Source organism: Watersipora subatra, chromosome 7, assembly GCF_963576615.1.
Source record: "Watersipora subatra chromosome 7, tzWatSuba1.1, whole genome shotgun sequence".
Taxonomy (NCBI): domain Eukaryota; kingdom Metazoa; phylum Bryozoa; class Gymnolaemata; order Cheilostomatida; family Watersiporidae; genus Watersipora; species Watersipora subatra.
Window position 1 is genome coordinate 5,013,263 of NC_088714.1, and position 26,100 is coordinate 5,039,362.

Sequence of the window (26,100 nt, forward strand, 5' to 3'; positions counted from 1 at the left end):
CAGACGGATATCTGTATAGAAAAATATCTGTAACAAGTTATAGAAATACAATAGATCAGACGGATGTCTGTATTGAGGAATATCTGTAACAAGTTATAGAAATGCAGTTAATCAGACGGATGTCTGTATTGAGGAATATTTGTAACAAGTTATAGAAACACAGTAGATCAGACGGATATCTGTATAGAGGAATATCTGTAACAAGTTATAGAAATACAGTAGATCAGACGGATATCTGTATAGAGGAATATCTGTAACAAGTTATAGAAATACAGTAGATCAGATGGATGTTTGTATAGAGGAATATCTGTAATAAGTTATAGAAATACAGTAGATCAGACGGATGTCTGTATAGAGGAATATCTGTAACAAGTTATAGAAATACAGCAGATCAGATGGATGTCTGTATAGAGGAATATCTGTAACAAGTTATTGAAATACAGTAGATCAGACGGATGTCTGTATAGAGGAATATCTGTAACAAGTTATAGAAGTACAGTAGATCAGACGGATGTCTGTATAGAGGAATATCTGTAACAAGTTATAGAAATACAGTAGATCAGACGGATGTCTGTATAGAGGAATATTTGTAACAAGTTATAGAAATACAGTAGATCAGACGGATGTCTGTATAGAGGAATATCTGTAACAAGTTATAGAAATACAGTAGATCAGATGGATGTCTGTATTGAGGAATATCTGTAACAAGTTATAGAAATACAGTAGATCAGACGGATGTCTGTATAGAGGAATATCTGTAACAAGTTATAGAAATACAGTAGATCAGATGGATGTCTGTATTGAGGAATATCTGTAACAAGTTATAGAAATACAGTAGACCAGACGGATGTCTGTATAGAGGAATATCTGTAACAAGTTATAGAAATACAGTAGATCAGACGAAAGTCTGTATAGAGGAATATTTGTAACAAGTTATAGAAATACAGTAGACTAGACAGATATCTGTATAGAGGAATATCTGTAACAAGTTATAGAAATACAGTAGATCAGACGGATATCTATATAGAGGAATATCTGTAACAAGTTATAGAAATACAGTAGATCAGGTGGATGTCTGTATAGAGGAATATCTGTAACAAGTTATAGAAATACAGTAGATCAGACGGATATCTGTATAGAGGAATATCTGTAACAAGTTATAGAAATACAGTAGATCGGATGGATGTCTGTATAGAGGAATATCTGTAACAAGTTATAGAAATACAGTAGACTAGACGGATATCTGTATAGAGGAATATCTGTAACAAGTTATAGAAATACAGTAGATCAGACGGATGTTTGTATAGAGGAATATTTGTAACAAGTTATAGAAATACAGTAGATCAGATGGGTATCTGTATAGAGGAATATCTGTAACAAGTTATAGAAATACAGTAGATCAGACGGATGTCTGTATAGAGGAATATCTGTAACAAATTATAAAAATACAGTAGATCATACGGATGTCTGTAATGTCTGTATAGAGCAGTGGTTCCCAACTACCTTGGAGCCGTGGACCCCCTGAGCTCCTTATCTAAAAGTCACGAACCCCTTTATAAACATCATAATATATTGTGTTTATAACAATGCATTGTAAATTGAAATGTTTTATTTTCCATGGATCTTAGTGTATCACTGAAATCGAAGAGAGAGAGAGAGAGAATTACGTGTTTGCTGGTTTCAGATTTTGTCGTTTTGTACTGCTAACCGGAAACCAGGTACTCTCCAGCGATTGATGCACATAGGTGATAAAAGTCTGGACCCAAAATCTTACCAAGGCAACGCGACCACCCCGCCGGAATTGCATTAGCCCCGAAACCCAGGCTAGCACAATCCCAGCCGAGCTCGATTATTAAACCCCGTCCATATGATAGCCATCACCTATCTTTTTAGGGTTTTATATCATTGATCCAGCCACTATAAGACAGAACTAGCTGTAAATAACTAGCTAGGTAAAAATAATGCTGGCACCAGCCTGTGAACCCCCTCAAAACCTCCTGTGGACCCCTAGAGGTCCATGGACCACCAGTTGGGAACCACTGGTATAGAGGAATATCTGTAACAAGTTATAGAAATACAGGAGATCAGACGGATGTCTGTATAGAGGAATATTTGTAACAAGTTATAGAAATACAGTAGTTCAGACGGATATCTGTATAAAGGAATATTTGTAACAAGTTATAGAAATACAGTAGATCAGACGGGTGTCTGTATTGAGGAATATTTGTAACAAGGTATAGAAATACAGTAGTTCAGACGGATATCTGTATAGAGGAATATCTGTAACAAGTTATAGAAATACAGTAGATCAGACGGATGTTTGTATAGAGGAATATCTGTAACAAGTTATAGAAATACAGTAGATCAGACGGATGTCTGTATAGAAGAATATTTGTAACAAGTTATAGAAATACAGGAGATCAGACGGATGTCTGTATAGAGGAATATTTGTAACAAGTTATTGAAATACAGTAGATCAGACGGGTGTCTGTATTGAGGAATATCTGTAACAAGTTATAGAAATACAGTAGATCAGACGGATGTCTTTATAGAGGAATATCTGTAACAAGTTATAGAAATACAGTAGATCAGACGGATATCTGTATAGAGGAATATCTGTAACAAGTTATAGAAATACAGTAGATCAGATGGATGTCTGTATAGAGGAATATCTGTAACAAATTATAGAAATACAGTAGATCAGATAGATATCTGTATAGAGGAATATCTGTAACAAGTTATAGAAATACAATAGATCAGACGGATGTCTGTATTAAGGAATATCTGTAACAAGTTATAGAAATGCAGTTGATCAGACGGATGTCTGTATTGAGGAATATTTGTAACAAGTTATAGAAACACAGTAGATCAGACGGATATCTGTATAAAGGAATATTTGTAACAAGTTATAGAAATACAGCAGATCAGACGGATATCTGTATAGAGGAATATCTGTAACAAGTTATAGAAATACAGTAGATCAGATGGATGTCTGTATAGAGGAATATCTGTAACAAGTTATAGAAATGCAGTTGATCAGACGGATGTCTGTATTGAGGAATATTTGTAACAAGTTATAGAAATGCAGTCGAAATAGATTAGATCATTTATTAATACTGTGTGAAGGGGGCTTTGTTGGAGCTCATGAATTAGCAAGCATTCAACTTTTCAACAGCTTGTGTTCAGCCACAGTCTTACAGCTTTCTAATTATCTCTATTTAATGTAATTGACCTAGTTAGGAAACCATACACTAGTTGGAACAAACCTGCCATACCTTCAGTCGTGCAAACTGACTCAGATTTGAAGGGAGTGGGGGAGAGTGGCAGCAACCATGAGCATGAAAACTTTTTAATTCTGAACTTTGACCACTGCATACTGCTTTAATTCTACTTGCTAAGTGCAAGATTGTCACGGTACGGTAGAGTTGTTTCAGAAACAGAGAAACTACCTCATCTTTCGCTAAGTCAAAAATTTCTGTGTGCAGAACCAATGTTTATTTCCTGGCTAAAAGCATGTTTAAATACAGTACCCCCTCCGGGTTACGATGCACCTGTTTTACAGTTATTTCACCTTATAATGTTTTTTTGTCCACTCATTATGGTATTTTTTTCACCATACAACATCAACAAAAATGTCTCTCAACATTAGAATTTGACGGTTGGTGTGCTGCGTACGTTGGAATAACGAATATGTCGATATACTATTCGCCAAAATCCCCCTACAACACCTAAAAGAGATACGATGCTCTCTCTGTTCAGCATGCTTGGTGTTTCGTAAATGCTTAATATTGCGCGAGTGAAACGAAAATTAGTGAAAAGTGAGCGAAAGTGAAATTTTATTGTGCATTTTAGCATTCAATATAATATTTTTTATAAACTTTAATTCATTATACGTATATAACTATATAACTACATATATAACTTTGACTCGTTAGCCATGGATCCTAAGTTTGATAACAACATTAAAGGAAGAAGAATCATAAGCATTATCATAAGCAGATAATACCCACTAAATACACTAAAGTTACTGTAGGTAACTATAGTTACTAAGGTTAATATACTACTTTGTTACTAATTTTTAATATGTACAGTATGTATAAAAAAATTTGATATTTTTACCAGGAAGTGTTTGCATTAGATAAGTACTATTGGTTTCTATAGCCCTCTATATGACATTTTTGCCTTACGATGCCAACACCGGAATGAATTAATGCTATATTTCTTAAAGGTTGACTTGCAACAAACATTCACATTACAGTCATTTGGTATCATAAGATTCACCATGTCTTACTCTGTTGTGTTGTAGGTGCAAAATATATGGGAATGTGATTACAAGCTCTTAAAAGCTAAAAAACGAACAGTTAATCGCAGCCACACGAGGCCGCCGTAGTTTGGATCCGCTTTCCAAAACGGCTCAAATGGGGTGCAGTTGTTACAGGATGGTTTCTGTTTACACTTTCATGCAATCTCATTTGTTGAAATATTTTCACAAATATTCTTCACGCATTCAATAAAACCATGTCTATTGTTCTTACGTGTCTGTTTTATCGTCATTGTAATGCTGTCATTTTTAGCACTGATATCTTTTAACTTACCGTAAAAAATCGTTAAACTTTTTAACCTTGGCTCGAAGGAGTACATATCATTGTCTGATAATCATGACGAGCCTGTTGGTTACCTGTGATAATAGAAAAGTGCTGCAAAATTATTTTCGAAGTATTGGGTCACATGATCAGATTACGACTTGACGATTAGTCCAAGCCGAAATAAAACTGTAAAGTAGCGAGCATTTATATTTGACACGGGGTCTTTGGTAAAACCCGAAGTGTTTGTCATAAACTAGTGCTACGATAAGTTTATATTGAGCTTTTTATTGGCCTTTCAATTCACGTGAGAACATCATGTGACAAGACGATAACCAAACTGTAATGAATTCGTCAGATAAATAAATAGATTCCAATCTATGGCGGCTTTTCGTTTTTGAGCTTTTAAGAGCTTGTAATCACATTTCCACGTATTTGGCACCTACAACACAACAGAGTAAGACATGGTAAATCTTTTGATACCAAATAACTGTAATGTGAATTTTGTTGCAAGTCAACCTTTAAAATAAACGGTAGAGCACTATATAAACTAGCTTACAGAACGGCAACTTTAATAGTTACCTTGTTGGATTTGGTGCTGAGAAAGCGGAGGTGGATGAGGTATCTGAGGTAGGTAGGCAGCTTCGTACCATCACTCTCCTTGCTCTGCCACGGCGTAGGCCCCTGCTGCTCACACGGCGCATAGATAGTCTTCTGTCTGATGAATGTTTGGCACTTGGCAGGCATGTCGGTGAGATCGTAAGTGACGACAAACATCTTGTTGACCTTATGGTTAGGGTAGAATAGTGTCTGCAACAGATAAGGTGAGGCTATAGCAGACGAAAAAGCATGGAGGAAGCCAGACAGACTACAGACAGACATTGTTACAGATGAACTTTATGGTGCAGATAAACTTACTATTTGCAGAGTTCCTTTCCTTGGTATCTGATAGCCTCGACGACTCACTTCTGATAGGTCGACATACCCCTGAAACATCGTAGTAATTGTCTATTTATTTAATTTCAATAACATCCATTTGTTCAGACAAACTCATGTAGAATTTCATGATAGAAGATTAATTGTCGTGAACAGTAATTAGTTAACAGCGGTATTTAGAATATCTGACAAAACTTTGACAAACCTCTAGTGATCTACCTCAAAAAAGAAAATAAAAAAAAGCTGATCGTTACCAAATAAAGAAAAGCATGTCTGTCTCAAATAAAAAAGCTTATTTTTACCAAATAAAGAAAATCTCATCTTTTCCCACTAAGGAAAAGCTCATCCTTACCAAAAAATAAGGATAAGCTGGTTCTTACCAAATAAGGAGAGGATGCATCATCATCAGTGAGACTGTTGAAGAAGTATGCCTCAACTGGTAGAGAGACATGCTTTGGACAGAATGATCCGGAAGCTCCAATATCCACTGTGAATCCATCGACAACTCCAGCTGGGTCTATCCTACCGTTGAGCAGTGATTCCTACGACACATTGGAGAAAAACCTTGTGATATGCTTTGTTCAAACACAATGAGAATTTAGCAAATAAGGTTTTTGTGAAAGTTTTATCGTGATAACGGAGTTCAGTGAGAAATTCTCCACTTGTTAAATGGTTAAAACGCTCAGAAGAAAAATAGATGTAAAATGAAGTCACTAGTAGTTATCGCTGCGATAGTTGATATCGGTCATTGCGTTCAAGTTGCAGCGTTACGCGTCTCTGGTCTGTTGGACACTTTGCAACTGTTGACGTCGTAATCGCATTTTCGCTTGATATGTGCGTTTTAGGCCTGATCAAGTTTTGTCGCCTTCAATTTTAATGATGAAACATCCTGGAAGTTAGACCTTCTCAAACATCAAAAAAGTTTGCAAATGATAGAAAAATATCCTTACTTTTCGATAAAATCAACTTAAATTTTTTGTAAGTTCATCCTTAAAAGCTACTGCAAGAAAAATCAGCAATTTGAAAAAATTCTTCTAGTGCAGGTGAGGAAGGAGAGAGAAGCCTACACAACTATCACTAGAAGATTTCCGTGCAAATATTAGTTGAAGGCCATGCTGCCTATGTACCTCAAAGTTTCCAAGTAAACTGTTGTATGATTGGAGGGCGGCTGAGGTAAAGGCGGGGGCACTCGAGCTAAGAACCAGTTTGCCTTTTTCTCCCTCCTGCTGAGCAGTCTTGGGGTCAGAGAGAGATGTACAGGAAAGAGCGCTGGCAATACAAAAGCAGTATTGTCTTTAAAAGCACACTAATCTCACAACATATGACTTTGATAGCAAGTATTGTAGACAGTACAATATGGCAACTGATGTGACTTGTCAGTAGAAGCACCAGTGTGAACACCAGTGTGACCGCCAGTGTGAACACCAGTGTGAACACCAATGAGAGTACTACTTCATCCTAAGCTAAAACCAGATATGAGGATGATTACGAGCTAGCAAAGAGATAAAAGCAAAGAAAGGGCTGAAAGGTGTACCGGCTCAGTTAGATTTCTGAAGCAACATCATTTTATTTGATTGATCGTTTCTAGAGTCCATACAAAGCAACTCGGGAGAAGACAAATCCAAATGTGATCAAATAAAAACAACTCACTTTTTGATCGCCTCGATACTGTTTAAACTCTTATCATAGCCAAAGGTTGTACTTCCAATTCTCTTTACGGGAGCCTAAAAAAAGGGTCATAAATTTGTCAGTTGTAAATTGTTTACAAACAAGAAAACAACTCATAGTTTAGTTGGCATACAACCAGTTAACAAAATCAGAGAACTATCATGCAGTTAGTAAAACCACCTGACCAAAGGCTACAAAAATAGCTCAAAAACTGATTTGATGAGCAACAAATCAACTGAATTGGTAAATAAAAGAACTCAATCATGACATACAATGATGTAATCAGAATAGTTACCGGACTAGATTGAAGAGGTCTTTGTTTAAACAGACGTGAGCGATTGCCCTGCGAATGCTTGACAGCCTGCAACTATAGCACAAGTAAATAAGTAAAATAATATAATTCTGTGCAATCCAAAAGCACACAACATGTAGTATGGAGCTGAGGCTAACCTTTTTATTGGTTGGAGTGTTAACAATTTTATCACCATCTTTATCGTTGATGGTGTGCTGTTCTTCCTGAGATTGATGCTTCCGCGACCGTCTGCTCACTACTTTTTCACCTGCACCATCGATATTCTGAGCTGTAAGATCATTAGTTTGAAATCCTTTTCTAAACCTGATTTCTTCACGACAGCCATTTTCATTACTATGTTGATTATTTTTAAACAGTTCGTGTAATGGTTCTACGTCTCGCTCACTACTCGAGTGTTTACTTGTCTTAGCGTTTCTATTACAATAAGGTTGGCTGCTGGCAGCCACGCGAGTCTGCTCTTTGAGTAACTCTCTGCGTACTTCCTCTGTGTTACTCTGAGAATTAGGCATAGCTTGCACCTTTTCACAATGTTTTGAAGTCGATGATTTAATGAATCGATGAGATTTGTAATTAGTTGAGTTCGCTTCCACATTACCGTGTTCAGTTATTGTTTTATTTTTAATAATGCCATTTGTCTGTTCATTATCGGAGTTTTCCTCTCCCAAATTAAACTGTGGCGTAGGTTCTGGACCAGTCTGACAGTCAGAATCTGTGTCAGCAAGTGTGTCAGAGTTGAGTTGTGAAGTGAGATCAGAGCTGCAGTTGATGGATGGAACCGCAAAAAAATTGTTTCTGACTGTTGTCCTAGTGAATAGCACTTTAGGGCTCTTCAGAGACGCCGCCCTTCCACTTGCCATAGATAGCCTGTTAACCAACAACATTGAGAGAATTTATAAAACACAGACCATTGCCTGATATACATACATGTAGGTAGCATCAGTCTTCTTTCTTCAATTGCTCATTGGTATATGTGTAAAGAATTAGTCCACAACCAGCTAAGGAAACAACCAGAGGAGAACAAACGGTAAGTAGTAACAAGTGGATTTGATCCAAGACCAGCTAAGGAGACAACCAGAGGAGAATAAATTGTAAGAAGTAACAAGTGGAGCTGATCCAAGACCAGCTAAGGAAACAACCAGAGGAGAATAAATGGTAAGTAGTAACAAGTGGATTTGATCCAAGACCAGCTAAGGAGACAACCAGAGGAGAATAAATGGTAAGTAGTAACAAGTGGATTTGATCCAAGACCAGCTAAGGAGACAACCAGAGGAGAATAAATTGTAAGAAGTAACAAGTGGAGCTGATCCAAGACCAGCTAAGGAAAGAACCAGAGGAGAATAAATGGTAAGTAGTAACAAGTGGATTTTATCCAAGATCAACTAAAGAGACAACCAGAGGAAAATAAATGGTAAGTAGTAACAAGTGGATTTGATCCAAGACCAGCTAAGGAGACAACCAGAGGAGAATGAATGGTAAGTAGTAACAAGTGGATTTGATCAAACATACAAATACTTGATAGAAACAACCACCAGTAAGTAGCCATGTAAGGTAAGCCATAGAACACAACTGTAAAGTTCAGAACCTGTGAGGAGGAGGAGAGACTCTGGGTGTGTCCTCTTCTCGAGACCTCATCTCATTGGCTGACTGAGTGCCGGTAGAGCATGAGATAAACTCGAGATTGTCTATGGAGTTGGCAGGAAATGCTGAAAATGAAGCTAGCTGCTCAGCAGCAGATAGATCACTGCTTGGAGGCTTTGTAGCGCTTAAGAAACCACTATGTCTCTGCGTCACTGTACGGTGGCAGGAGTCTGCAGCCGACTTTCTTCCTGTAAACATCCATGCACATCAACTCTGTGAAGCTGACAGTAGAATAAAAACCTAATTTGTTAATGCAATGGATTTGGTACGATTGGTCTAATGACGATTGGTTTAATACAGATTGGTCCAATCCAATTGGTCTAATAAACCAATTCGCCTAAAGAGATTTAATCTAAAACCGATTCGTCCAATATACTATTAAGGCCAATGACTATTCGCCTAAAATTCATGTAAAGACAAAGATGAATAATGAAAACTTAAATCAGACACTTGTATTAGTACACATAAGTTGAACTAGCGGAGATTTTATTGGATCAGATGTACATTCAGGTAATTTTTGTGTACAAAATAAACTCTAAAAATACAGAAAGAAATAAACATTTAACATTGTAAACAATATTGTAAGTTTTAATTTTAGCTGAAAACTTTAGAGCGTGTGCCAGTGCTCGTAGAAGCTAAAACATCGTTATTGTCCTCGCTAAAAACAGTCAAGATTTTTTCTTCAAGTTTGATATCTTTTTACTAGCTGTAGATTCTCTTATAATGGGTTCAGTCTACTCTTCAACATTTTTTGTTCTTTTTGTTGCTCAGTATTTACTGCAAAAATTGGTTTTAGATCAACCGTGTGATTGGACCAATAGTACCATTAGACAAGTTGATTATAGACAAACTGGCTTTAGACCAATTATACTTGGACCAATCGTTGTTCGACTCATTGTTAGGGACTAAACACACCACTTTATGCTAACGATTAGTTTATCCATGCAGACTATTCCAGATATACTGGCTATTTTTTTAAAGCCATGGACCTTTAGTGTCAGCTGGTGACATATGTTTCTCAGTGATGACCCTTTTGTAAGTAGTGGCCAGTCATCTCAAATAGGTGAGACGTAAATAGTAATGGTTCAAAAAGACATTACGGCTGAAGAATATCAAAGATGGAGAGTTACCCGTTAAATCCTGGATGCCTCGCACACTTTTTGACCTAGAATGGGTTCGTTCACTAGTGGTATTAGCTCTCCCTAGGTCACAGCCATCAGCCTCTCCTTGTTTTTCCAAATTGTTGAAGGACCTTCAATAATGTACCATAATCTCATTAAATAGATCAATGTGGTAAAGCGTACCATGCAACATAGAAATGTACTGAGCAGATAATTTCATCAGCACTTCAGCAGCTGTCGGTATGGAGTAATTCCTACTGTTTGCTGAGAGTTCCAAATACAACCATTTTCACTTCAGTGCCTCAACCTCAAGGCCTTATATAAATACAATTTGTAAATGATAATGTTTATCCTAGTTTACGAAGACGTCCTAAATTTTAATTTTTGTCAAGTCAGTCAATTAATATATTATTATAACAAGCCTTGCCACACTCTACCACCTAACATATTATGATATACCATACACCTAGCTATATTGTACCACCCACCATGCCAAGCTAGACCACACACTGTGACACGCTGTACCACATACCATACTACGATATACCGTACTAGACACCTTCTACACTAAATCACATACCATACTATGATATACTAGAAAGCAGAAACCTGCTACACTGTATCACATACAACACCACACACCATACTACACTATACCATATGCTACGGCAGGTTGAAACACTCTATTCCAAAAAGCAATTTAGGCCATAGGACGTAGATTTTTGTGAATGCTTGTATTTAATGTATGTATTATTATTAGTAAAACCTTAGCTTTATTTAAATGATATGTCAAGAATAGCTAAACATAGCAAGATTGACAAGTAGGCAGCCACCTTCTGGACTTCCTGAGTAATGGAGAGGCATCTTTAACTGCGAAGAGCTTGTCTCGGCTGGCGATACTGATTTCATACGGAGTGAGTGATGTCCGGGGAAGGCTTGACAGTGTGACTCTGAGGGCACGTCTAGACTGGCCCAATGAGGCCTCAGGAAATTTGTGGCTTTGAGGTGACATAACAAATTTGTGTACAAACCATTCACCAGGCGCTGTCAGTCTGTAACATAGCAACAGAAATGACTTGGATTACACAAGATAGGAGCCATCACATTGAATGAGAAAAGGTTTCATATTCATATGAAGGATGCTTCATAGTTGAAGGTTTCACATTAGATGATATGGAGTTTCACATTAGACGCTATGGAGTTTCACATTAAACGATATGGAGTTTCACATTAGACGATATGGAGTTTCACATTAGACGATATGGAGTTTCACATTAGACGATATGGAGTTTCACATTAGACGATATGGAGTTTCACATTAGACGATATGGAGTTTCACATTAGACGATATGGAGTTTCACATTAGACGATATGGAGTTTCACATTAGATGATATGGAGTTTCACATTAGATGATATGGAAGTTCACATTAGATGATATGGAAGTTCACATTAGATGATATGGAGTGTCACATTAGATGATATGGAGTTTCACATTAGACGATATGGAGTTTCACATTAGATGATATGGAGTTTCACATTAGACAATATGGAATTTCACATTAGACGATATGGAGTTTCACATTAGACGATATGGAGTTTCACATTAGACGATATGGAGTTTCACATTAGACGATATGGAGCTTCACATTAGACGATATGGAGTCTCACATTAGATAATATGGAGTTTCACATTAGATGATATGGAGTTTCCCATTAGATGATATTGAGTGTCACATTAGATGATATGGAGTTTCTCATTAGATGATATGGAGTGTCACATTAGATGATATGGAGTTTCACATTAGACGATATGGAGTTTCGCATTAGACGATATGGAGTTTCACATTAGATGATATGGAATTTCACATTAGACGATATGGAGTTTCACATTAGACGATATGGAGTTTCACATTAGACGATATGGAGTTTCACATTAGATGATATGAGTTTCCCATTAGATGATATGAGTTTCCCATTAGATGATATGGAGTTTCACATTAGATGATATGGAGTTTCACATTAAATGATATGGAGTTTCACATTAGATGATATGGAGTTTCACATTGCATGCAGATGGTTAAGATTTTCACATTATATGATTTGGAGTTTTACATTGGATTGTGAGGAGTTTCGCATTTGATGATAAGGAGTTTCGCTTTAGGCCTAACAAGTTTTGCATTTGATATCTAGTAAGTATACATCAAGTTTAGTGTAGGAACTTACATTCTAACTTATAATTACTTTCCAATGGTTCATCAACAGCATACTCACAATATCATAGAATACTCTAGTGGAGTGAATAGAATTAGTTCATACCTATAGAATATGTGTTTAGGAGTGGATCCTTGAGACATCTGAAACCAAGCGGACAGCTGCGAGAAGCACAGCTGTGATCGGACAGCATTGCAGAGGTTCTGCAGAGACTGTGAAGGGCTCTCCACCCTGGAAAGATACAATATTGGTAGCTTAAAGGTTGACTTGCAACAAAATTCACATTACAGTTATTTGATATCAAAAGATTCACCATGTCTTACTCTGTTGTGTTGTAAGTGCCAAATATGTGGAAATGTGATTACAAGCTCGTAAAAGCTCAAAAACGAAAAGCCGCCGTAGATTGGAATCCGTTTATTTCTCTGACGTAGCCATGACAGTTTGGTTATTGTCTTGTCACGTGATGTTCTCACGTGAAATGAAAGGCCAATGAAAAGCTCAATATTAAACTTATCGTAGCACTAGTTTATGACAAACACTTTGGGTTTTATCGAAGACCCCGTATCAAATATAGATGCTCGCAAATTTACAGTTTTGTTTCAGCTTGATCAAATCGTCAAGTCGTAATCTGATCATGTGACCCGATACTTCAAAAATAATTTTTGCAGCACTTTTCGATTATCACAGGTGACCAACAGGCTCGTCATGATTATCAGACAATGTTATGTACCCCTTCGAGCTAAGGTTAAAAAGTTAAATTAATTTTTACAGTAAGTTATAAGATATCGCTGCTAAAAGTGACAGCATTACAATGACGATAAAATAGACGCGTAAAACCAATAGACATGGTTTTATTGAATGCGTGAAGTATATTTGTGAAAATATTTCGACGAATAAGGTTGCATGAAAGTGTAAACAGAAACCATCTACCACAACCACGTCACATTTGAGCCGTTTTGGAAAGAGAATCCAAACTACGGCGGTCTCATGTGGCTGCGATTAACTGTTCGTTTTTTAGCTTTTAAGAGCTTGTAAACACATTCCTACATATTTTGCACCTGCAACACAACAGAGTAAGACATGGTGAATCTTTTGATATCAAATAACTGTAACGTGAATTTTGTTACAAGTCAACCTTTAAAGAAGCACCTGTACCGCTGAGCCGCCTTGGCTGACCTACCAAGGCACGGTTGAGACACACTCCTTTATAAAGACACTCAAATGTACTTTCGCCCTAACTTGAGAACAAGTCAAGGTGTAAATAAACCTAGGTTAAGCTATGTCAAGGGCAATTGATGGACTTGCATTGGTGTCCGTATAAGAGAAAGCAATGAAGTATAAATAGGTGAGTAAATCAAGCATGACTTAACAATCCACAACTTGTTTATAAAAATGCTCTGTTTAGGCTCAAATACGATAGCTTTACTTCAGAAATCAAATTTAGAATCTATAAGGAAGTAAAATCATAGCTTCTAGTTGAAACGTGATGGATGACCACAACATCACGATAGAAACCAAGCAGACTTGAAGCTTATATAATTTTATCCAAACTAACCGATAGTGTCAGGTTTTTAATATTTAAAGCGAGACAGAGAGTAGAAGTGGTTTCTCATGGATGTATATTACCAGCGGTAAAGCTGAATGAAATGTAACAAACATACTTCCAGGCTCAATCGTGAGCCATCGACAGCTGAGTAAGCATGCCTCAATACGGTTGGATCATTTCCTGTTGCAAGTCTATCGAATTCACAACCATATGAGTATTTGTTTGCTATTGCAAGAGGGCAAAAACTCGGATGTTTGTTTGTTCTTATCGAGTTACCAAATGAGAAATAGGATATATGCAACTGACAATGCCCTCTATACATTTGTGAAACACCAGGGGTGCACTACAGAACTTTAAACTATACTTGAACAGCTTCTGCCTACTCCCACCCCCAACAATGCGTTTACTCTTGACCAGACATCAGCTAGTACCATGCAGGCACTGCAGCTAGAAGTACTTTAGATTGCTGTTGATGGTAGTCAAGAGTAATCTATGACATGTGCTCGTTGATTAGACAATTGATAGGAGAGAGGTGAGTCGAGGGCAGCTAGACATCGAGCACTCTCCTTTGCCCTCCCTAAGAGGCTATATGCCATTAGCTGCACGTGTCTAAGAACTCTCGAGTATACACCTAGCTAGTCACCTAGCTAGTCGAGTAGCATTAATGTAATCATACGTAACAGCAATTATAGTGTGATAGAGATAACAGCCTTGGCATTTGTGTTATAAATTATCTCTTCACGCAGTTATTCCTAAAAGCAAATCAAGTCTAAAGCGACAAAAAAAAATATAATTCTTGGAAGAACAATAATGTAGTGGCAGCGAGTCTCCAGGTATAGCTGCCAGGCGATGCTGCCAACACATAAAGTGCTTTGAAAACTTAAGTAAAGCAAGACATACAAAAATAATAACATAGATTAAGTAAAACAATATTTTTATACATAACAGAATTACCAGCGATAGGTAGGTGTTGCTGATAGAGTTCAATGATCCAAATAACTTTTAAATGTTAGATTTTTCTGAATGCAGAACGTGTTTTGATGTGTCGAAGAGTTAAAAACGCCACAAATATCATAAATTCTGTGTGAAATTTCATTAACTGAAACTCATAATCCATGACTATATCTAAATCAAGGCCATTTAACATCTGACTGGCAAAAAACCATTTTGCCGACGTGATTTATTTTATTGATTTTATTGCTCACTCATTGGCTAACAGAAGGCCAATGAGTGAGCAATCACTGTACATCCTTGCTTTAAAAGGTCAACTTTTGTATTGATATTTGACTAATAGAATCATTTTAAAACAAGGAGAATATCTTTGAGTTATCTTACAGTATTGATTCTTCAAGGAATGAGACTGCTTAGGGGCCTTTTGGTGATCAAACTCAGCAATATTACAAAGTTCCATCCGGACAGGACTTTTCTAGCTTGCGTTTAAAACACCAGCCACTTATATTAATATATTCTAACAATCTATTTGGAATTGAAAATTAAAAATGCAAACAGCTGATCACCGATAAATAATTCAATGCAAGTTAACCACAAAAATGAACATAATTACTGTAAAACTAGTTAAAATCAATTTTAATATACCCTGCGATACCGATCACACTGTATTTATGTGATTCTGGCATGGCAGCGGTCTTAAAGTTGACAAATATGAGCTATAGGCCTATATGCCCTTCTCTGATCAAGTACATCCAAGGCATAATAACTCCTACATAGGATACATCATACATACATGGAAATGCAGAGATCAACCAACACTTCAGTGTAGTTACTAACCTAGAATGAACCTGCTGAATAGTCCACTGCTCCAAAAGGACGTAGGAATCGGAGTGGGCGGAGCCTACTTCATGGGTAGGATCAACATTAGCAATTGTCTGTTCAGTGCACTTGTCAGCTGCTCCGATCTCACACATAGGACAGAGGAGGACCTCCGCACACAATGGGATACCATTATAGCACAAGTTGGCTATCACCTCTTTGTACCGGCGAACTTTCACGCACTGGAAATCAATCAAATTCAGATTAAAAAATCAAGCAAGATAATTTTTGACAGATAAACATCGTTAGACTAGCAGAATGAAGAGCAAAAAGACCCTAATGAGTTTAGCAGTGAAACCAGCAATGATTATATAACAAAGCCTTAGAGCAATTTCGCTATAAACAAACTATGGTGACATAATATAATTATAGCTCACTGGTCATTGGATACTTGTTTGAGGAAATTCGCAGTGTTGATCTCTAATTATACATTTACATACATGGTTATTTTTCATAATATATCGTACAGCTGACATAGAAAAAGAATTCTAAAATATTTATGTTATTTTTCCTTCAACCTAGAAATGCAGTGAAATAGTATTCAGAATATTGTGACTTATGTACGGAAATGAGTGAGTGTACACTGTACACTAGTATACAAAATAGGAAAAGTGAGATTAGTAAAAACTTTATCCATTGCTCGAGTTCAGCTGAGTTCAACAACTTTATAAAAAAGAAAAATTGTTTATTTATTTATATGGAAAAACTCAAATCTTATTTAGCCTGTGTACATGTTTCTATTTGGCAAACATCCCCTTTATTTTATGGATAATGTGGAAAAATTCACATCGGCTATTTTCTGGACTTTAATCTTTCCAAAAACATGCTATAACATTCAAGTTTTGTCTAAACAGTTTTTAGTAAATTATTTCTTAACTTTTCATAGTAGTTATCACGGAAACTTTTTATTAGGCAGCGTTATACTTTATTCTACTGTTTAACTTAGTTGAGATATTTGAAATATTGATTAGCGCTATTACAATATTACAAATATTACAATATTACTTGTACTGATAGACAGCGATATGCAATAAATCAAAATTCTTTCTCGATAGGTATTTGACAAATTAGATGTGATAACAATGCCTCTACAATTACATTCTTAAGAGTTGTTTTTGTGACAAATATTAAGCTATTACCCAACAAACAAAGGAAAATGATAGGGTAATAATATGTTGCCCATTGCATTAAGTTTTTTCATATAACAACATGACAATTTGTGTTTGTTGTTAACTTGCATGCGTATAATGTGTGCAATGCATTTATAAACTGTTCTACGAGAAAATGACTCCTGATTAAAATAATGCAGCTCGTTTTGTCATCATTTCTGCTGCCGGTGTCAGACCTTTAATCCAATAATTCAGCAAAGTTGCACGTTATTCTCTTTTCCACGTCTATTTGAATGGCCTTAAGCACGCAGACAGGCAGTCAAAACTAGGCTAATGATCATCATTACATACAAGCATTTTAATATATGACATAGAATTCGAGCAAATATCAGTTTAGACATTCCGAGGTAATTTCCAACATGTGATGTTCGAAATTTTTTAAACCAATGCTGTAAATAAAAATTATAAACCTAGCCTAAACTAAAACAGAGTGCAAAAATAATTTAAATATATATAATTAAATTAATTCATTGTAATTTAGAATAAGTTACGCTGCATATTCCTATTACTTTACTTACACACTGCTGAACCTACACTACCATTTACATGTTTCTAATGTAATGTACATGTAACGTACATGTAACATACATGTAACGCACATGTAACGTACATGTAATGTACATGTAACGTACATGTAACGCACATGTAAACTACATGTAAACTACATGCAACAATAAAACTATTCTACTTGCCATTACTTTATTAATTTGTTTTATCGTTTACATACAATACAAGTTTTTACATTTAGTTTTTCGAATAACTTTATATACTGCAATTGTTTTAATGTAATTAGTTGAAGAATTGATCATTGCTTTTTGAACTGAAACAAATTAAACAAGATGCAAGGTATTCATATATATTCATACGTTTCTAGATATAAAGCGGCTATTGGAACCAATTTACTTGGTATGTCGAAGTTTGACTATGCGAACAGAATCATTATAGCAAGGTAGAGTTGAGATTTTAACTGAAATTCTTGCTACAGGCAGTAGTCTTGGAACTCTTGTCTGTCTCATACAAATATAACCTCAGTTTGTAAATCTATCGGCGTCGTGTTCAGCACGTAAAGAAAGGGTGGGTAGATCGATAAGAGCCTCTAGTGGAGAGCTCTTGAAACCGAGTTCCAGCGCAAGGGAAATCTTTAACTACTGAATAGCCCTAAGGCTAGACTAGTACTGGAGATGGGCAACACCTTATACCTCACTGGAGTTACCTTACTATATAATACACTGCGAGCTGTGTATGTTGTGACCACCTTCACATGCCTTATTTGGTGCTATTAAGCATCTACACTAAAATAACACTAAAACGGGTTTAAAACTTTCCTTTGACATAAAACTAAAATAGTACATAGAAAGATGAATAATAAACTCACATATGCCTATAGATGCTACATTTTCTTCTTTTTAAAACTGCAGACGTCAACTGCTCACTTTCTTGTAGTCATACAATTTGAAAGTGTATATAATCCAAATATGAAGGCACCTGCCAGAGAGGAAATTAACTGCAGCCACAATTCAAATTATGTTTAGTGGAGTGTTTTCATGATGGTGAGTTTGGAATAACTTTTTAGAAAGATTTTTAATAACAAGGAACTAACAAATGGCAGCAGCAAACTTCATGCATTTGCACAAATATTAAGAAGCGGGCAGTTCAATTTTAATCAGAAGTTGTGTCCTCTTAGAATCAATTTGCAATCATTTGGCATGTGGTTGCGCTAACAATGGTTTTTAGCAACTGATATCACCATAGAACCATTAATAACCTCAAAATGCAGATGCTCTGGCAATAAACAAAGTACCTTTATTTGTTCATCACGAAACATGCATGTCTGTTGTGCTTGGTCACACTACTGCTGATGGCAAACTACGTTTTATTAGTTTTGTACTACTTAAATAAAATCAAATATTATATAATGAAAGCAGATTTGTAACTAATTAAAACAAATGCTATATAAACAAAAATTAAAATGTTTCTCATAAATACCAGATTTAGAAATCTACAAATTGGCAGAACTTTAATTTTATCGTGATATAGTCAGTCATACAGGAATTACTAAGCAGGCAGCTGTAGAGATGTGTAGAGATGTGAAGTCAGCAGATCGTAAACATGCTATCGAATGAAAATCAGATCCAGAAAAGAAACCGAGAGTTTAGTTCAAGCATTAATAAGATGGTAAAATAGTCATTTATTTGAAAGAGTGAGATCATTAGGCTGGTGAAAGTTCTTATCTAATACGACGATCAATTGGAAACAAATAAGATGCAGAAAAAATGCAAACGCACCGATCAGAACCTATTTTTGTGACCATAACATTTACCTGTACATAATCACAGACCAGCAACTTCAAGGGATCACAGTTGCTCAAGTGAAATTCATCTATAAATAGCCTGGCACAAAGGGCGAACTTTGAGCATTCAAGCAAAAAATATTTCAGAGAATGATGATAAGAATAGATCAATCAAGTTGGCTGCTATTCATCAAATGCACTCAGTAACGCTGTCGGAGAGTCAAGTACATTGTACATTTATTATAGTTGGATGAAACAAAGATGGCACAATTTTTCAACTGTTTGTATAAAACCTGGGAAAAATGACCGGGAATAGGGCAAATATTTAACATTGAATTCATTTATTGTGAAGTTCCACAAAACCGAACGACAACTTATTGTTCAAATTATTTAAAACAGGTTTTAGGAACATTTTTTACAGACTTTTATAGGCAAAATAGTGACGAGCCAGATATTGTCAATGTGTACCGGGCCAGTTAGACTACCTGATATTGGTGTCTTGCACCAGACTGGTTAGACTACCTGATATTGGTGTCTTGTTCCAGACAGGTTAGACTACCTGATATTGATGTCTTGTACCAGACAGGTTAGACTACCTGATATTGATGTCTTGTACCAGACAGGTTAGACTACCTGATATTGATGTCTTGTACCAGACGGGTTAGACTACCTGACATTGATGTCTTGTATCAGACAGGTTAGACAACCTGATATTGGTGTCTTGTACCCGACTGGTTAGACTACATGATATCTTGCACCAAACTGGTTAGACTACCTGATATTGATGTCTTGTTCCAGACGGGTTAGACTACCTGATATTGATGTCTTGTATCAGACTGGTTAGACTACCTGATATTGGTGTTTTGTACCAGACTGGTTAGACTACCTGATATTGATGTCTTGTATCAGACTGGTTAGACTACCTGATATTGGTGTCTTGTATCAGACGGGTTAGACTACCTGATATTGGTGTCTTGTATCAGACAGGTTAGACTACCTGATATTGGTGTCTTGTACCAAGCCAGTTAGACTACTTGTTTTTAGTTTCTGTCAAAACATTTTTGGAAGCTCTTGCAGCCAGAATGATAATTCTTGTTTATTTAAAGTTTTCAAAGTTTACTAGCTAAAGTTAATTATTTCCATGTATTGTATAAAAATTTGATACGATGGATAGGTTTAACATATGTGACAGCGCGTATCATTTTCAATACAAACGCGGCATTTCATATAGCGCACAATAGGCTCTCAAAGTGAAACTGGTCCATGCAGCTTAGACTTTTGGAATTTGAGGTCATGACTTTTCTAGGGCGAATCATATGTCAGGAATCAGTTTCTGAGGCGTATGATTAGCTAAGATGCTTTATTAGACTGTTTTGCAGACTTTGAAGTGGTTGCTAAGGATAACAAAAACAGCGATATTTCATTTCCGGTTATTCAGTCTATGTATCGCGTTTTAAAATGTCTTACTGATTTATCGTTGGTGGTGACTTTTGGAAAGAAATTGAGGAGGTCGATGTGAATTATTTAGATATACAGGGTAGAGAAGGAAGTATTAGTGATTTTCGAAACAGTAAGATCGATTTAGATCTTGAGAATGATGGATTAGATGGAAATTTTCCGCCAAGTTTTACTGATAACGGTCGTAGTTTAGAGATTCTGTCGTCACGACAATATCTAACAGAAGGTTAGAAGCTTGGTACCAACACTCCTTTGACTGGACCTCATGTTGCTCCCTATGGCTTTGATTATGCACAGCAGGTAGGTCAAAAACATTTTTTTAAACATTTCTTGTTGCTTGTTGCAAAACGCAAATCTTATTTCATGTTTTCGTCAATAACGCACACGCAGCCCAAAATATAACATTAATTAGTCGACTATTACAAGGTATAAAGCTATTAACGTAGTGTTTTAAGTTGAAACATTGCTGAGTTTTAACAATTAGCAATTGCAAATGCTAATTAAGAATTATAAAAACGATCCAATTTATAAGCAAAAATATACATTTAAAAAATAAAATATAAATAGTAAATGTACTTGCATGTCTATAGAAAAACAACAAATTTTCGTTCTGTTTAATTCTTGGGTCCACTACCCTGCCAACCCACAGCAACCTGGGCCAATGTATTTCAAAACCACTTGGATGTGTGCGCTATTTGGAGTGGTCTGTGACACCTTCCCTGCACAAGTGAATTATCTGATTGATGAGACTGCTTGTTCGACAAAAGGAGCCAACAGCGTCATATCTTATATTCATCAGTATCTAGAAACCTATTGCCTTGATGAAGAGAAAGCTTTGTTCCACGCTGACAACTGTTGGTATGCAAGCAACAACCAATGTTTTGAAGTTTCATGTTTGTATTGAAAATGTATTGATGCAATTATGTATATCAAACCCTTTTTAATGGCCAGAATAAAAACAACGCAGTAATACAGTACTTGGCTTGGCGCATTGCAAGCGGGCTGTACAAGGAGATTGAACTGAATTTTCTCGTCGCAGGTTACACGAAGTTCAGCTGCGATTACTGCTTTGGCTTGCTAAAAAGGAAATGCAGAACTAACAGAGTTCCTCTCTTTCTGATATAGGTGAGGTATGTTTCTCATTTTGTCAATTAGTGAAATGAGAATTTTCAAATCTTGCTTGGGCTATTTATACAGAAACTATCTAAAGGTTCTTGGTTACTTAATCTGAGTTTTATTTAATTAGGTAGTAAATGGCTTGGCTTGGCTCGCCTAAACAGTGCCCAGCTTGTCATGGATGATCATGGCAATGTGCTTGTTCCAATAAAGGACTGAAGTGGATTTTTCATGCAAAAAGCAAAAAGATCAGCCAAATTAAGAGCTACCACCAGTTTATCTTATTGGCGGAAAGATTAGGCCTACTTTGTTTTGTGTTCTTTGCCATCCTGAATTTTGGCTTTGAAAGTACAACATAGAGAAATTCAATAATGTTGTACAATAAATGTAATACTAATAGACAGTGTGTGCAGTAATCGTTGTTTTGCTGCAGGCAGTGTCCAAGTAAAAAAGCATGCCAATAGCGTGGAGAGTGAAGATATACAGCTTATGTCTGCAGAGTCAGCCAGGTCAGGGTGGCCTGAAATCATTCCGCCTCCTTGTCTGACTGTTGAACGTCAGCAATATCTTTTCAAAAAAATCAGAGAGTTATGTGATGAGAGCAAAAGAGATATTGTGTGCCCAGCGCCTATTCAATAGCCATCACAGCTCAATACGTCAGCTCAATACATCACAGCTCAACCGCCGCAGAAACCAAAAAGACTACTAAAAAGTCTACTAAGGCTAGCTCTATCGCCCCGATACGGAAACGTAAACGTCAATCATAGACAGTAGCAGCAGTGCTACTAGTTTATTTTTTTATTGATATTATATTATTATATTATATTCATGTTATTTTGATAATATTTTAATCAATCTTAACTTGCTTTAACTTGAATCTAATTTAGCTACTAAACAAGTAACATTGATCTCAAATTGTCTCCTCGGGCTCAGAAGCCTGGATCGTCTACCCTAAAGACGCTAACTCATTCATCTCAGTAAAAGTTTTGTGAGTGCATTGGATTATTATTCTAACACTGATACATTTGCATCAATTTTATGCTCAAAATAATCAATTCAATGTGCAACACAATTTGGTAGTAACTCCTTTACTGTGCATCAATGTGCTCCTTTTCAATGACACAACATGTGACCTTGACCTCACTGTTTTATGTATTCGAGCTGAAGTGACATCATCGGGACCCATTTCATATCGTTCGCCATGTTCTCTTCCCTATAGATCTCAACATTCATGAAAATATAATGTCTGTAGCGTGCGGTTGCTATGACATTCCAAAACGTCAACAAATACTACGGTTTAAAATTCAATCCATCAACTTTAAAGACGAATTTCTCAATTTGTGGTGTCGACCATATTGACCAACACCTTCTAAGATAAAAACCTGTATCTCAGGTTAAGTTGCTTCGATTTCAATTCCGAAAACAGTTTTGAAAAGCTGAGAAATTGATCTATTACATTGGGCTAAAAAACAATTTTGTGATCTGACCTCATTTGTATTGAAAATGACACGAACTGTCACATATTACTAAATGTCATCTTAACAAAGTATTTATATTGATAAACTGAGCCCTTTTACATCATGAGCTCCATGTAAATTATGGCATAACATCTGTTACATAACAAAAATGAATATCTTGCTACACCGCAAACAAATCAGTATTGTCCAACACAACCACGTGACAAGTAGGTGACCTGTAAAAGAAATGCTATAACCTACTGCAACCAATTAATGTTTCGGTTATAAACTACGGTAAGTGATATTTATAATTTAATTTTTTTGTTAGAAAATGATAATGCAGTTCTGCTCCAAACAAATACTATCAAACAAACTCGGGCTATATTTAGATGCAAATTTTGTTACAACAACATACTGATAAATAGAGACGATTACAATCAATTCTTAAGAATATGTACAAGAAATGTGAACTACACTTTGTCACCCGTCGTCACTAAGGCCAGCTTTTTACAAATCCAGCATCAGATATGATTATATCACCTTTATGTTCACACAAGAAAAATGTGGAGGAGACTATACGGTGCAATGCTTTAGGACACTCATGTTAAAGAATAGAGAAAGCATAATATTATTATGCTTTAATAGTTATCTTGAGGTGTTGATTGATGTTCTAAAAAAAGAATCAAGGAGATTGACCCACTAGAAGCTGAGATATAGACAGCCAAACACAGGTCTACCTAATAAAGAATGAGAGGAAAACCCTTCGAAAATCCCGAAAACTGTGACGTATAAAATCGACTTAATGGTCATGTGCCGGAGTTGCGCACCCTTACCGCCGTTATGTATAATGATTGTTTTGGCTACGAGATGTGAAACGCTTCTCGCGATAGTAAATAATTTACATACTAGCTCTGGTTTCTCAGGAAAATCATCCCAACATTGTGTGGTAAAGGCATTTGTCCACAACCCCTCGCCATGATTTTTCAAAGCAGAAGAGCAGATTTTGACTATTGTGCTTCAAACTTTAACTCGATCTCCACGGATATGCTCCGAAGATCATCTGTTCAACGAATGGCGCGTGTATAGTCTATATGCGATATCCGCGAGTTGCAGTTTGTTTAGAATAAGAAATAGGAATGGGACTTTTTGTTCCTTCATCATTTTTCTACTGTGTATCTACTGCAGCATTCTTCTACTGTGTATCTACTGCAGCATTCAGTTGATTTTCATGATTATCGTCACTATTAACAGACTGGAAGTTCACTACAGCCATAATATTAAAAAGACTAACTTGATCGTGCTGCTCTTGCTATAAGAAAAGAAAACGATAACTTTTGCTTTGATTTTTCTATTGATCTATTATCTTATCTATGATTATTTTTTATGATTTATATAATATTCATAATGCATATTATACAAAATAATAATATAACTGCGTATAGAATAAATGATGTAACTAATATAATTTGTAGAAAATTCCAAATGATAACCGAGATTGATGATTGATTTAATTGATTCCATTTATTAGCTATAGTTAAAAAATCTGAACAACGCTAAAGATGAGTCTGAATAGGGAAGCTAAGTAGGAGAACAACAAAACTGAGCTGAACTAGCAAGATAGCGAAATGTTGCGAAATAATAGATGCGTGTAATTATTTTATGCTAAAACTAATCTACACGTCAGAGGGACTGGTTCGGAATTCTAGGAGCGATGATTGTTAGGCCCAATTTGATTGTTCTATACTTCCAGGGATTAAACCAATTAAAACGCCGTGATTGTTATAGGAGAGCGCATTAGTTGGCTTAATTGACCAATGGCACACAAGTCGATTTCATACGTCATATATTGATGATTACTAAAACACTTATGTTTTTTGGTAGACCTGTGTTTGGCTGGCTATATCTCAGCTTCTGGTTGGTCAATCTCCTTGATTCTTTTTTTAGAACATCAGTCAACACCTCAAGATGAATAATAAAGCATAATAATATTATGCTTTCTCTATTCTTTAAGGAAGAGGCATTCCATTGATGCTTTCAAATGATGCTTTATGTTAAATTGTAATACTTCAACAATACCTACACTAGCTTACAGATTGACCCGTAAAAGGTGCTTGTTCGAGGCTATTTTTTAACTGAAAATGATATTAATGAAATTATGGAAGACCATTTCCAGTCAATTTTTTCAAAACATAAAATGTGTTCATCAAAAACGGGATTAACCAATAACAAGCGAGCAGATGCAGAAGCATTCCTATCCAACATGATAGATCCGAGTACCAATGCACGCACCGGCTGAATGCCATCGGTACCAAGCACCGGACTGTAATCAATTTTTCACTATATAGCACTATTTATAGTCCAGTTATTGACCTTTTGTCAAACCTGCTAGGTTTAGCACTTTAATGTGCAGTTTTTCACTCTGCAGGATAAGCACTAGCTGACCAGAGTAGTCATGCTAAGGTCAACAGCTAAATACTCTTTGTTTGCTGCATTTTCATCTATAACTCGTATTATTTAAATCATATGAACAGGATAATGTTATCTAGATATCGAGTGGCCTTTTGAAACATCCATTATCAAGATAACAAAAACAATCGACTTGTCCTCATTACTGGAGAGCTCGTGTAATAAACATTGACAATCTTGTCATTTTTAATCTCCTGTACATTTGACGCTATGATGGAAATCTAGTCAAATATTGTGGGCGGAACCATCTGGTGCTACCAGATAAAGGTACGGCCAAACGTAACGATTTTTCCGTTC

General features: G+C 36.2%; 1 protein-coding gene and 1 long non-coding RNA gene across 3 annotated transcripts in view; one reads left to right on the forward strand and one right to left on the reverse strand.

The window, feature by feature from the left end:
- Positions 1-26,100, reverse strand: part of LOC137399474 (atos homolog protein A-like) — a 38,636-nt gene that overhangs the window by 2,574 nt on the left and 9,962 nt on the right. For both annotated transcript variants that reach the window (XM_068085606.1, XM_068085605.1), the window contains exons 4-15: positions 15,806-16,029; positions 12,577-12,702; positions 11,093-11,311; positions 10,269-10,390; positions 9,083-9,326; positions 7,638-8,364; positions 7,483-7,554; positions 7,170-7,243; positions 6,647-6,788; positions 5,900-6,061; positions 5,502-5,570; positions 5,166-5,393 (exon numbers count right to left, since the gene is read on the reverse strand). In XM_068085606.1, coding sequence (XP_067941707.1) covers positions 5,166-5,393; positions 5,502-5,570; positions 5,900-6,061; positions 6,647-6,788; positions 7,170-7,243; positions 7,483-7,554; positions 7,638-8,364; positions 9,083-9,326; positions 10,269-10,390; positions 11,093-11,311; positions 12,577-12,702; positions 15,806-16,029 — 2,409 coding nt within the window. The remainder of the gene's footprint in view (positions 1-5,165; positions 5,394-5,501; positions 5,571-5,899; positions 6,062-6,646; positions 6,789-7,169; positions 7,244-7,482; positions 7,555-7,637; positions 8,365-9,082; positions 9,327-10,268; positions 10,391-11,092; positions 11,312-12,576; positions 12,703-15,805; positions 16,030-26,100) is intronic.
- On the forward strand, positions 20,828-22,918 carry LOC137400161 (uncharacterized). Its single transcript, XR_010979228.1, has 3 exons — positions 20,828-21,622; positions 21,804-21,889; positions 22,314-22,918. It is a non-coding gene; the product is annotated as an uncharacterized lncRNA (long non-coding RNA).